The sequence below is a fragment of the Rhinoderma darwinii genome, chromosome 3 (assembly GCF_050947455.1).
Source record: "Rhinoderma darwinii isolate aRhiDar2 chromosome 3, aRhiDar2.hap1, whole genome shotgun sequence".
Lineage (NCBI taxonomy): Eukaryota > Metazoa > Chordata > Amphibia > Anura > Rhinodermatidae > Rhinoderma > Rhinoderma darwinii.
The window spans coordinates 159,802,523-159,817,325 of NC_134689.1; the positions used below are offsets into that span (position 1 = coordinate 159,802,523).

At 43.2% G+C, this 14,803-nt stretch overlaps 1 protein-coding gene across 1 annotated transcript; it reads left to right on the top strand.

Annotated features, from left to right (window-relative positions):
* The first annotated feature begins 7,398 nt into the window (after positions 1-7,398).
* On the top strand, positions 7,399-9,063 carry LOC142747906 (syncytin-1-like). The gene has a single exon (XM_075855018.1). It carries the CDS (start codon positions 7,825-7,827, stop codon positions 9,007-9,009), a length of 1,185 nt encoding a protein of 394 aa, XP_075711133.1. The 5' UTR covers positions 7,399-7,824; the 3' UTR covers positions 9,010-9,063.
* Positions 9,064-14,803: the final 5,740 nt, after the last annotated feature.

Below are 14,803 nucleotides of genomic sequence, written 5' to 3' on the forward strand. Positions count from 1 at the left end.
GCAAGTTGGATGCAATGGGGATGAGCCCCCTATAAAAGCGTATTCACACACTGGCTGAGTAGTGAGTAGTGGATGAGCCCCTTCGATTGCTGGATTCCTGCCTTTTAGATTCCTAAAGCTTTCCCTTACTGCACAGAGATGCTATCCCTACAGCTCCTGTCTGTAAAATGGCCGCTGAGCTCCGTGCATAGACTTTTATTGCAGGCTTGAGCCCGCCCCTATGCTGCCTCCCGATTGGCTGGGAGAGCCGTTTGCAAGGCATTATGGGGTAGCCTGATGTCAGGTGATCTTGTGAAATCCTCCATTTTAGATGTAACATGTGGCAGGCGCCAAAATGTAGCCGGGTTCGGTCAAAACGGGTTCGGCCGAACCCGGTGAAGTTCGGATTCGCTGCGAACCGAACTTTTCCGGAAGTTCGGACCGAAACCGGGTTCGGTTGTACCGGTTCGCTCATCTCTATATAAGAGATTCGGGGAACACAAACAATCGATTGTCATGGTGGAGGGTTCTCCACGTCTCATTGACCATATTCTGACTTATCATGAATGTAATCCTAAACCAATGTCCTTTGCAAGCCTTAAATGTATCAGACAAAGTATAATATGCTGCTCAAGGCAGAATTAGAATTGATCTTATGAGCAGAAGCTCTTGGTCCATTGGGCATGAATGACTGCAATGATATGAGTTCATTTCTAATCTAAATATATAGCACTATAGAGATGTAGTGATATATTACATGTTATATGTCACCATACAGGGTAATTATAGACCACAACATTAATGGTATATGTCCTGTGATAGTCTGTTTCAGATGTGTTACTCTATTTAGAAAGTGAAGGATTAGCGGTGGACTTTAGGACCGCTCGGTCTTATGCATTACCACGATCTGTATATGTTTGTTTTGAGCATAGTATCCAGTCATTGTACTGATGTTTTGAATGCAACATTGTAAATTTGCTGTGCCTAGCACAGACCACACGCAACGATTGAATTGTTTTTAATAATTTTTATACCTTTTTACGTTATATTAAAGTTTTCTTATGTGTATATAAGGGAGCGTAGTCTTTGATAATGCCAAGGCCTTGACAAAGCGTGGGTACAAGTGAAACGGCCGTAAGTTTGTGCTCCACATCCATGCTGCCCTAATTTGTTTTTGCCTGAATAAAATACGAATAGCCTGACTGAATGGTGAGTGCCGTGACTTTTCTTTACCTACATTGTATTGTAAAATAATATTGACTGGTCAATAAATGGAGTTCTTTAGTATTTGTCCTGCTGCAAGGAAACTTCTTGGGCTCCATTCCGGGGGTGTATTTTGGGCAGCAATATAAAATCTGTTACAAAGCCCCCCACCTACCTTTTATTATTTATAATGCTGGTGTCTCTTTATGTGGTAGAGGGAATATTAAGCCCTGGGTTCTGGATGCGACTGTTACCACTGTCCACCTAATTTGCTATGTCCCTGAATTTGTCCTGCATTACTAAATTCCAAAATATTTAGAATGATGCACAACATATTATCTAAGACTTATTCTCTACTGGTATTATTAGAAACAATAACATAATATTTATGAGAGTAATTGTTAACTATTTTTCATCAGTATATCATTCTGTAACGACGGGGGTAGGGAAACGAACAAGTGAGCCCTAATCTACCCGCCACTCTATCCCTGCCTACTTGCAACGACCCGCCCTAGGCGACAGGGTACAACTGGGCGGCGGTCCCTACGCTCAGTAAGTGCACGAGACAAACATACAAGGGAATACAAAGCAAAGGGAAAGGGGCAGTTGCCCACGGAAACACCGTGAGCAACCAGAGTGGTGAACGAGCCAAATCAAACCAGGAGAGCACGAGGTACCAAACGCAGAGAAGGAGAGTAGTCAGTAAGCCAGGGTCATTATGGAGCAGGATCAAATAGTTAGGAGCTGTAGCTGGGCCAGGAAACCACACAAAAAGAATCACAAGCAAGGAGGAACAGGAAAGGCAGGTATAAATAGACAGAGGGCGGGAGCTAGCTCCGTCTGGCCAGGCTGCGATAGGCTCTCCCACTCCTAAGCCTGCCATCCTGAGTGGTGGAAGATGGAGTCAGTCTCAGAGACGTAGATTCAGGTGCAGACTGATTACCTATGGGAGTTAACCCCGAAGCTGTGCCTGGCAGATCCTTTACACATTCAGTAGAACAATCCGTAGTATAGAGTTAATAATTATGTGAAAACAATTATTAAGCCTTGAAAGTCTCAGGATGATTAATTGTTCAGAAACAATTATAACAGACTAAAGTTTTTACAACCCCAAGACAATATGATTTTTCAGTCTTAACGAGGCTGAAATCGATAAGAGGTTTAGTATTAACGAAACTGAACCTGTCACCCCAATGGAAGAGGCAGAAGAGCATTTCCTGATACCATATATAGATATGCTTCCGTTGTTTTTTCTATGCAAGTAATTAATTCATATACTATGACGTGACCTTTAATGTGATTGGTTAAGCTACCTCTATAACTGTGCTGGAACTGAATAATTTATGTTTCTAATGGTCTTGTATGTTTTTATATTGCCTTATTCTGTATAAATAAATGACCCAAGGCCTCAAGCAGCAGAGAATGCCACATATGATGCTGAAACTCTTGTCTGTGTCTCTGTGATCTTTCCAATTAATCGTTATCTGATTTTGACTCCGAGGCTGGATTCTTAGAGTACCTTTAGCTCTCCCAAACCCAGTAATAAGGAAGGATGAACAATTATTTAATTTTCATATTATTCTATGTGTAATATCTTTTTATGCCTACGTGTCAGGACGATGTTTATCTGACATTGCGTGACTTGTGTAATATTTCTGCTTACCTTATCTTGGGTGGTCAGACATATTAGACTGACCCCGCCTTTATCTGTACATTTCAGCAAACAGCTTGACCACGTTTTGCTGAGTAATTGTGGTTTTGTCCTATATATATATGTGTTATGCTTGCCAATAAATCAGAGAGATATTCTGACAGACAATCATGACTGCTGTGCCTGATTTGATGTACAGAGGGCCCGTATATATTTTTCAAGGCCGACACTAATTTGAACACCACTCAACAAAGAAGGGAAGTCCATTTTGCTTCTGACAAACACAGTCTACCTGAAGGGGGCTTCCTTGACAGTTTAAATGGTGCCGAAAACCCGGGATCTCTCTGAGGAACGTTTCCTAGCGTCTGCTAGTCCGGAACATCTGGAAGAGTCATTGAAACCAAAACCGCGCGGTAAGTAACTACTTTTTGTTACAATACCTGTTTCAAATACTCTGCCAGAATATCCGGTAAGACTCTGGGTAATTGTGTCCCCGCACAGAGATTCCAGTAAGAGTCAGGTCCTTTGTTGAGTTGGTCTGGTATGATTGTATGAGCGTTGATAAACTTGTATAACATTTGTACAGTTGCGCAGTGTGAGGTTGGGATAGTTCATACACCCGGCTGTGGCCATCTTGGATGGGCAGCACACTATCCTAGAGTTGTGTTTTGGTATCAAGAAACCTGCATTTAACACCTAATTCCTGCAGTGTGTGTGTTTGTTGTGTACATGTGGAAACGAGAGGGTCAGTAGAAGGCTTAACTGTAAAAATACATTATTAATCTGTATGCTCAGACAGATTCTGTGGGACAAAAGTTAGAGGAAATAATTGTGAAAGGCTGTTATAGTCCCAATATACATTACAGTCAAGTACTCTGTCAAACCCAAATTAGAGAAACAAGTATGAATAGTAAAAAGAAGGTAATAATACAGTATTGAGGACGCCCCATGAATTGACTGGTGGACGGAAAGACCTGATAGCCTCGGGGCATTCCCCGTCGTTCCCTCTGATAACTGCCTCCACTACGTCAATAGCGGCCAATACTGGAAAATTCCTTCTAGCCCGGGAACATTCTCCTCGTTGTAAAATAACAACCTAGGAACCAAAGGTTCTGAAGTAGTATAACTTCCAACCTCCCGCTAAAAAAGGTGTCATAATAGTATAATTACCACACTGTCCCAGAAACGCCCTTACTCAAATGCCTATGAATGAGACCCACTCCTGTGTGAATGGTATGAGATTTGTTGATATAAATTGTACAGAAGGCATGGTGTTAGGATTTGTAGTCTTACTACTAGCAACAGTGATATTGAAGTGGTAAATAACTCAACTGCGGCCCAGTTGATATAAAGTCCCTGAGTAAAAGGGCTTGGAATAATCTCCCAGCGTAGGAGATTGCATATATATAAGGGAATGTATATATGAGGTAAACCACTAGAAAGTGATGGACAGTAAGGTCCTCACAAAGTCCCTGAGTAAAAGGGCTTGGAATAATCTCCCAGCGTAGGAGATTGTATATATATAAGGAGTATATATATAAGTGGTAAACCACTGGAACGTGAAGGACAGTAAGGTCCTCACAAGGTCAGTTCTTTTTGCGGAAAGGAACTGTGATCCCTAGGAAATGGGGTCAGGAGATAGTAAGACTGCCCACCGGGGTGATCCGGTGGCATGGATATCAGCCTGCAATATAGTAGAAGGTTTGAAAGGAAAAAAAATGCTGTGAAAGATTGCAAAAGGATGTTTAAAATGATGGGAGTGGGTTTGTGTGGAACGCTTGAAGAAAGGTGAGGAAGTGGTCAAAAACTGTAAAAGAATGTTTTAACAAATGAAGATAGGAAGTAATGGTACGTTAAATGCATTGGCAATCATAGGAGGCGGTAGAAGGTTCTGACAGAATGTTAAAATGATCAGGAATGTCAAAAGGAGGTTGTTTATATAGTTCAAGATGAAAAACTTTCATCAAACAGAATGCTGGCTGGTAAAAGACAATGAACTGATAGCAAAAGCAGAATTATTAGATTAATATAGAGTTTGATAAGAGTGACTAAGACTAATACAGCTAGGTATATTGTAGTGAATAATGTGGATTATGATGAGAAGTATGATGTAGACATGTATACAGTGTGTGTCCGTGTATACAGTGTGTGCGTCGCAGACTGGTCTGAGGAGCAAATGAAATTGAGTACTGTTTGATGTGAGATGTTTTTCTCAATCCAGATTGAGAACTGAGTTAATTGAACTTTAAATCATTATTATTATTATTATTATATGTAAAAATATTGTGTAAAAAGTCCTAGAACATTGAATTGAAGTACAAGATTGTGTAAATAGACTGACGTTTAATTTACCTTATCTATAAGGTTTAAATAATTAAAGTTAGCTCTTATAAATATAGCAGAGACTTAGTTGCCTTTCAGCATTTTGGCTTGCTGGGGCTTCTAGTTCTACAAAAAAAAAAAAATGAAGGAAGTTATGAAACACAGGGGGGGGGGGAGCAGTGTGTGAGAATGTTAGAAGGACGTAAATTGCTGCTCTCTTTTCCTCAAATGAAATACAACTAGCACGGTCTGCATAAATGACCTTGCTAATTTATTGTGAAGGAAACTGATAAGTGTGTATTTTTCTCTATCCCTCTGCCTCCAGATTGTTCTGGATGGTGCTTCCCCAGGGTACATCACATTCCCCTGATATTGTCACCCGTACAATGAAAGAGCTGCTGGATAAGTGGTCCCCCAAACACTCCACCACTTGTCTATTGCAATATTTGCTTTTGTGTTGTGTCTCTGTTGAAATATGCGCTCAGGAAACAGGTACCCCACGCCGTACATGAGCTCATGAGCACTGTAAAAACCAAGCATTTGTCTGTTGCACGACTCACAAAGATTGAGCTCACTCTTCTTTCCCCAAACATTACCATAAAACGTTGTGTGGTCCTAAATCCAGCTACCCTACTTCCGCTGAATTTGTATCAAAATGGGGATAGTGATAAAGATAGTGATGAACATGACTGTCAAAGTTTAGTTGAGATAGAAGCAAAAGGCATGTCTAATGTATTTGATGTTGCACTCACTAACCCTGATGCTGAGTATTTTGTAGATGGATCACGATACTGGAGTGAAGACAAAGGACATTTTCTCACCGGGTATGCGGTAGTCCACAATGGTAAGCCAGTCACACAACAGTCCCTACCCTCCAGTAGCTCTGCACAGGAGGTGGAACTAAGAGCACTCACTGAAGCGTGTAAGTTGGGCAAAGGGTTGTGTGTGAATATATATACAGACTCCAGGTACGCTTTTGGAGTAGCTCATGACTTTGGAACTATATGGAGAACTAGAGGTTTCCTAACCTCAGCTGGTAAAGCTATAAAAAATGCAGACGCAGTGAAAGCACTGTTAGAGTCCCCACAGCTGCCTAAAAAGGTAGCAATAATAAAGGTACAAGCGCACACCCACAATGGTGATAGCCAGTCAGAAGGCAATGCACTGGCCGACCAAGCAGCAAAAGTAGCCGCCGCTGCTACCCTCCCCGTGCTCACGGTCCAACAGGTGGCCCCTGTCACGGAGGAATTGCTATGTGCTCTCCAAACCCAAGCACCGACCCCGGAGCATAAACTGTGGCAGGAGGTGGGGGCTGTTAAAGGTGAAGGAGGGCTATGGCGTGTAAAGGGTAATGTATGCCTGCCCCAAAGCTTGTTTCCCATGATGTGTGCCCTGGCGCATGGCCTGACACACTGCTCTAAAGGAGCCATGAGTCAATTAGTACTTAGAACCTGGCACGCCCCGGGATTCCAGCATGCTGCAGCAAAATATGTACAAAGCTGCATGATCTGTGCACAGCACAACCCAGGAAAGGTAGTAAAAACACCAGCAAAACACACACCCAAGTCCTACTACCCCTTTCAGAGACTGCAGGTGGATTACATACAGCTACCTCAGGTGGGGCCATATAAATATGTCCTAGTCTGTATTGATTTGTCTTCAGGATGGCCTGAAGCCTTTCCAGTATCAAAAGCAAATGCTGCTAGCACAGCGGATAAGCTACTAAATGAAATAGTATGCAGGTCTGGTGTCCCAGAGACCATAGAAAGCGATAGAGGAACATATTTTACTCAGGAGTTACTGGGGAAGATCTTAAAAAGCCTAGGAATAGAGCAAGCATTTCATACCCCATACCATCCGCAGAGTAGCGGCAAAGTAGAAAGGTTAAATGGAACATTGAAATTGAAAATTCAGAAAGCCATGGATGAGACTTCCTTGCCATGGACGAAATGCTTGCCTATGGCCCTGTTTTCTGTAAGAAGCACCCCAAGGGGAAAGGATCAACTCTCCCCTTTTGAGATTCTTTTTGGGTGTCCTCCAAAGACTGGTTTATATTTTCCCCAACAATTGCAGAGTAATTATGATAAGATGACACAATATCTGATGGCCTTACATAAACGACTCGAAAGAGTGCACAAATTGACACTGTCTTCTATTCCAGATCCTAACTCTCTTGCAGGAACCCACTCCTTGCAACCAGGAGATTGGGTTGTGGTAAAGATCCACGATCACACCAGCCTACAGCCTCGCTATACAGCACCTCATCAAGTGCAGCTGGTGACCGCTACTTCAGTAAAACTCCAAGGAAGAGCCACTTGGATACACGCTAGCCACTGCAAGAAGATACTGACCCAAGATGTGGTACCTGGTAGTGACACTCCTGAACCTGATGCTAGTCAACACACTGCCACCGTACCTAAATAAGGACGATTGGGACAATACATTCATGAAGCACCACCAAGTTTTATATCAGACCTTGAAGGGCCAGGATAACCTGACTGATTGTTGAATTTGTACTCATAGCCCTGTTAACTCCAAAAGTATGCCCTACCTTGCCATCCCTGTCACCTTGAATGAAATCAGAGAACTGTGTAATAATACTGTAATTACTACCCTGACAGGGAAAGAAAAATAAGGATAAAAATGTACCATTGCCAGTAGCTGCATGGATGGAAGAGCCGTGGATGTTGTTTAACAGGAGTGGTCCACCCCTAAAGATGGCACAGACGCCTTGGGCTTCTGCGCGAGTGGACCTTGCCTGTTATCCCAGCTTCTCATCCTGCAGCTGTATACACATTAAATCCGGCAGAATACCTTTTTCATTAATGAACTACACAGAATGCAATGGTACCAGTTCCATCGATACTCAGTGTGTAGGAATTGATGCCACGTTAGGTCAGATGCCCCCCTGCGTAACTACCACCTTACAAATGATCAGGGAAGCCCTACTATTACAGGTTAACAATACCACCAACATTACAGCCTTCTCCTCTGCACTAGAGGGTAACATGGTAGCCAAATGGGTGGCAAACTTATTTAACGGGTCAGTCGTAGGAGTACCAAAGAACATGTATATCGTATGCGAACACCAGGCGTATAAATGGCTCCCAAGTAACTTTACAGGTACATGTACACTGGCTTATCTAACACCTGCCACGTTCATCATACCACATGTAGATATAAATGTTAATGCAGTGCCCAGACACACATTATATAAAAGGAAAGCAGACAATAGGCCTCGGCCAGATGGACGACCCCATGTGGTGAGCATAGGAACTGCAAATGCAATTGTAAGCACCCTGTTAGTCTATCCCATGATTACGCAGATGTGGGATAAACTAGTAGAGGCTACAGACTATCTGGATCAGCAAATATTTGAGATACTCAACTTACTAAATGCCACCAATATAATACAAAGACAATTGATCGTGGTAGCCAATCAACACACCATAGTACTCGATTACCTAACTGCCTCTCAAGGAGGAATGTGTCAGATTGTGGGACCAGCCTGTTGTCATTATATTGATCCCGCAGGAAGCCTCCGTATTAAAGCTAGCATAACAAAAGTAGCTGACTTCAGAGAGAAATGGCTAAAGGAACATAAAGAGAATGAGGACAGCTGGTGGGGAAACACCTTCTCATTCTTGAACCCTGCAAATTGGTTTAAGGGTATAGGAGGATGGATTGCAGGAATAATACAGGGGATTTTACACATACTACTCATTATATTAGTATTATATATACTTGTTAAACTAGTCATTTATTTAGTACCAATGATATGTAAGAAGACCAAAAAGATTGTTCATCACAAACCTAAGCCGAAAAGTTTTGACGACCAATACCCTATGTCCTGAAGTAATATTCAAGATCATTTACCGGTGAATGGACCTAGGTCCCATTTGATGGAAACACCAAGTGAAGTTGCTGGACAATGAGAATGAATATGAAAAACAGGAGGGTTTAATAAGGAAGGATGAACAATTATTTAATTTTCATATTATTCTATGTGTAATATCTTTTTATGCCTACGTGTCAGGACGATGTTTATCTGACATTGCGTGACTTGTGTAATATTTCTGCTTACCTTATCTTGGGTGGTCAGACATATTAGACTGACCCCGCCTTTATCTGTACATTTCAGCAAACAGCTTGACCACGTTTTGCTGAGTAATTGTGGTTTTGTCCTATATATATATGTGTTATGCTTGCCAATAAATCAGAGAGATATTCTGACAGACAATCATGACTGCTGTGCCTGATTTGATGTACAGAGGGCCCGTATATATTTCTCAAGGCCGACACTAATTTGAAAACCACTCAACAAAGAAGGGAAGTCCATTTTGCTTCTGACAAACACAGTCTACCTGAAGGGGGCTTCCTTGACACCAGGCTACTCCGACATTTCATTGGTGCTGAAATCCGGGACCCACAACGGGCCAGTTTTACCGGATGTTTGCTGATAATTGAAGGATCGGCGAAAATACAGCACCGTGGTAAAAATCTTTTCACACCGTTTCACTCATCCCTTGTGCCCGTGGCATTAGCCGGTGGCTGTCCCAAGCTAAGTCCCATAGACTTCAGCCTGCGGAACAGTTTGAATGTAACAATCTGTAGTGACAATTTGTCTTTTGTAGACCTTGACTGTGTGTCTGGAATTGTCTTGCTTGAAGGTTGTTTCTTTATGTTTGTACTGTGTTTTATGATAAAGATTACTAGAGACCAGAGAAAAGGATATCCTACCGCCTTGTTATTTTAAAGAGACTGTGCAGGATTAGAAAAAGTATCAGCTAGTAAGGGCATGTTCACATCAGTCTTGGCTTTCCTTTCAGGGGTTCCTTCGGAGGTTTCCATCGTGGAATCAAACGGAAACCACAGCTTCCGTTTGCATCACCATTGATATCAATGGTGATGGAAACATTGCTAATGGTTTCCGTTTGTCACCGTTCTGGCAGGTTTCCGTTTTTTCGACGGACTCAATAGCGCAGAAAACTCTTGTGATTGAAAGATAAAGCCCCTGATATTGTCTCAACCATGATCTCATCATCATGGTCCCACACGCTGATAGTGAAATACTACTGTGACCAAGTATTTGTCTGCATAAAAGATAGTCTACAAATGTGGACTGCTGGAAATGTAGAGTCAGGGATGAGGTGTCTTCACCAGTGGTTGCACTAGACTAGACTCACTAAGTATGAAGTCTCACTCCCTGCATTTTCACATGTTATTATCTAACATTGTAGCATCTTGAACCCAGCTACATTGCTTCTGCTCGGTCCAAAAGTATGAGAGGAAGATAATTAAAATACAGATAGAAAATATTGATATTGAAAATTGTGACCCTCCCCATGATTGCTTAAAGATTAATAAAGAGTGAGACACAGGGTCCTGAAAACATATGTACAGACCCAATTCCTAATGCAGTCACTGTGGTACAGACCCCTACTGTTCCCTACTGTTCCCAACCCCCACACTTTGCTTACTCAGATCCAAAACACAGCTTGTTGCTTTACACAGTAGCTATTTGCTTTTACACATGCAGGTAAGCAATACTGTTGGGTGGTGCTACACTAGGGTGCGATTAACAGCCCACCCAATTCAGTATGGCCCTTGCTGTAGTATTGCAAGGCTGGGCCACGCCCACTGCTAGAACCCAGTTGTTGCAGAATGTTGATGACTTACTTCTGGCCTGTGAGTCAGAACAGGACTGCCTAGATGCCACTCTAAGGGTATGTTCACACGAGGGCGTCCGTAACGGCTGAAATTTCAGCCGTACCGGCATGTGCAGGCGCTTGAAAGCCGCGTCAATTACGGGCGTAATTAGCGCTGCTATTCATTGGAGTCAATGAATAACGGCTCTATTTACGGCCAAAGAAGTGACAGGTCACTTCTTTGACGCGGGCGTCTATTTACGCGCCGTCTTTTGACAGCGGCGCGTAAATATACGCCTCGTGTGAACAGACAAACGTCTGCCCATTGCTTTCAATGGGCAGATGGTTGTCAGCGCTATTTTCGGCGCTATTTTCGGACGTAAATCGGGGCAAAAACGCCCGAATTACGTCCGTAAATAGGCCGTGTGAACATACCCTAAGTCTCCTGTTGTATTTGGCAGCAAACGGCAGCACGGCATCTAAAGATAAGATGCAATTTTGTCAAGAGAAAGTCGCAGTGATAGCAATACAAGACACTCCAGTCCCATCCACTCCCAGACAACTCTGTGCTTTTCTGGGACTAGTGGAATACTGTAGGGAGTGTATACCAGGGGTGTCCAGCCTCCTACAGCCCCTGACAACTGGTCCAGACCAAATGCCTGTCTGCAGCCAAGTATGAGGTTGCCCTGCTCATCCTTCCCCAACCTCACTATACTGGGATGTTCAGGTTTGAACCCTGCTATATTATTTCCGCAGTTCCAAAAGAAGGAAGTAGTGATGAGACTGATCAGTTACATCTCAGTGAGACACCGCACAATTGTGTCAACTTAATGTACTCAGAGCTACTATGAGACACCAATAAGTAACCTAGATTTTGAGCATTTTGCAGATGGTTTCAGATTCCACCGTGAAGGCACCTACAAGATAGGATACGCGGTAGACACGATGCATGAGGTAATCATCCAAAGACCACTCCCACCTTCTTCTTCTGCCCAAAAAGCAGAGCTGGAGGCACTCGCTGAGGCTTGTAACCTGGCAAAAGGTAAGACTGCCAACATTTATACTGACTCTAGGTACGCTTTTGGCATTGCCCACGATTATGGGCCCATCTGGCATAGTAGGAACTTTGTTGGATCATCGGGTAAGCGGATTAATGCAAGAGCAGTAGCCAAAGTATTACAGGCCCTGTTAGGACCCTGCCAAGTAGCTGCATTAAAGGTGCAAGCCAACACCAAGGAGACCACGCCCAAGGCAGTAGGCAATAAAAGGGCTGATGAGGCTGCGCCTGGAAGTTGAAGGAGGGGTTAGCACATTCACCCACCTGCCAGAGACAGGAGTGGACCTCCAGGTGTTGAAGGGCCTCCAGTCACAAGTAGATAATGTGGAGAAGCACCAATGGCAAGAGAAAGGGGCTGCCCTGAATGAAGATGGCCTCTGGGCTGTAGGGACTAAGTCTTCCCAGGTTTCTATACCCAATGATGACACACCTGGCACACGGGTGTATGCACCTCTCCAAGGAGAGTATGTGAAGCCAGGTATCAGCAAAATGGCTTGCCCCTGGATTCAATAATGCCGACACTAAATTTGTAGCAGTCTGCATGATATGTGCACGGCATAACTTAGGAAAAACACCAAAAGTACCTATGAAAAGTGCACCATGGCCAGATTACTTGTTCCAGTGACTGCAGATCGACTACATACAACTACCCAAGGTAGGTGTGTATGAATATGTGCTCGTATGTGTTAACCTGTTCTCAAGGTGGCCCGAAGCCCGGCCAGTATATTCCCCCACTGCAAAGAACACGTTCAGGAAAATTCTCAGTGAAGTTGTGTGGGGATATGGGGGGTCATGGAGACCATAGAAATTGACAGGGGAACCCATTTTATTGGAGAAATTATGAAGGAGGTCATGGGATCAGTGGGGATAGAACAGGCTTTCCACACTCCCTACTACCCACAGAGCAGTGGTAGGGTGGAAATGATGAATGGTACCCTGAAGTTGAGGATACAAAAGGCAATGAAAGAGACAGGGAAGCCCTGGACTGAATGCCTTCCCCATGCTTTCCGGATAATACCAAACCAGAAGTTGAGCCTTAGCCCTTATGACATTTTGTTTGGAAGTGCCCCCAAGACAGGCTTGTACTTCCATCAGCAGTTACAGGCAATGCATGGGGACCTTACCCAGTATGTCAGGGCCATAAAGAAGCATTCACAACAAGTGCATAACTGTGTATTTTCTTCCATTCCAGACCTTAACTCCACAGATGGTACACACACAAAATACAACCCGGAGATTGGGTCATCCTCAAAAGACACGTCAGGAAAAGCCTTGAACCAAGGTTTGATGGGCCCTAACATGTCCAGCTGACCATGGTCATATTAGTAAAGCTTGAGGGAAGCCTAAATGGGTCCACTCCAGCCACTGCAAGCAGGGGCAGAAGCCTGGAACGTCATCCTCCTCTGCCTGATGACACCCCATGCCTCAACCCTAAATGAACATTTGAAAGATGAACGGGACAATAAGTGGACAAATGTTAGAGTCCCTCTTTTCCAATAGTGAGGGATGTTTTTGACCATTGGTGGGTGGCCAATATTACCAAAAGAGCGAATACAAGTATGATGGACTATAGGCAAGTGACCCCATGAAATTGGAAAAGGGTCAATGGGACTGCACTTAAGTTAAGGGATACTACAAGTTGTAAATTAAAGGGGTTTTCCGGAACTAAAAAATTACATTTATTTAAATAAAACAATGAAAAATATATAACTTTACAATGTACTTACGTTTCATCAGATGGCTGTAGCGTCGTATATCCTCCTCCGTCACCGCCCCCTTAGTAATGCAAAATCTGCACTTCCTGTGCAGACCCGTCCATTTGGTCTTCTGCCTTGCTTCCGGTTTCCGGCTTTCACACTGTACGGTTACGTCACAAATGACGTAACCGTACCACGTGCTTCTTTATCTCATTAGAGCATGCGTGGTTAACGCACTCCACCGCGCATGCTCTGTGAAATTATAACCCCTTATAAATTAGCGACGGAATATGAAGTTGCGGGAATAACGGCCGTTTCTGCCGTCTTCCCGACAGGTGCAGGAGCTGTGACAGCTGCTGTCTCGTACAGCAGCTGCCGCAGCTCCTACAGCGGGGACCGATCGCTGTGTCCCCGCTGTCTAACCCCTTAAAAGCCGCGTTCAATAGAGATCGCGGCTTTTTAGGGGTTAAGTTACCATCGCCGGCCTGCTACACGATAGCGGCCGGCGATGGTTACTATGGCAACCGGACACCAAACAATGGTGTCCGGCTATGACATCGACGGAAGCCTAATGGGTCCTGACAAAGTCAGGACCCACTATGCTTGCTGTCAGTGAATAGCTGACAGTTCTAATACACTGCACTATGCATGTAGTGCAGTGTATTAGAATAGCGATCAGGGCCTCCTGCCCTCAAGTCCCCTTGTGGGACAAAGTAATAAAGTAAAAAAAAAAAGATGTGTAAAAATAAGAAAATAAAAGTTAAAAAAAATCCCCTTTTTTTCCCTTATCAGTCCTTTTTTATTAATAAAAATATATAAATAAATAAACTATACATAATTGGTATCGCCGCGTCCGTAACGGCCTGAACTACAAAATTATTTCGTTATTTATCCCGCGCGGTGAACGCCGTAAAAGAAAATAATAATAAACCATACCAAAATCACAATTGTTTGGTCACTTCACCTCCCAAAAAATTTATTTAAAATAGATCAAAAAGTCGCATGTACCTAAAAATGGTCCTGATCGAAACTACAGTTCGTTACGCAAAAAATAAGTCCTCGCACGGCTTTATTGATGGAAAAATTATAAAGTTCTGGCTCTTAGAATAAGGTAACACAAAAAGTAAATGATTTTTTACAAAACGTATTTTATTGTGCAAACGCCATAAGACATAAAAGAACTATAAACATCTGGTGTCACCATAAGGCCGAGTTTACACGAGCGTGTGCGTTTTGTGCAAGCAAA

What these genes read in the sequence shown, in the direction of transcription:
- LOC142747906 (XM_075855018.1), top strand. Translation starts at nt 7,825, where the DNA reads ATGGAAGAGCCGTGGATGTTGTTTAACAGGAGTGGTCCACCCCTAAAG.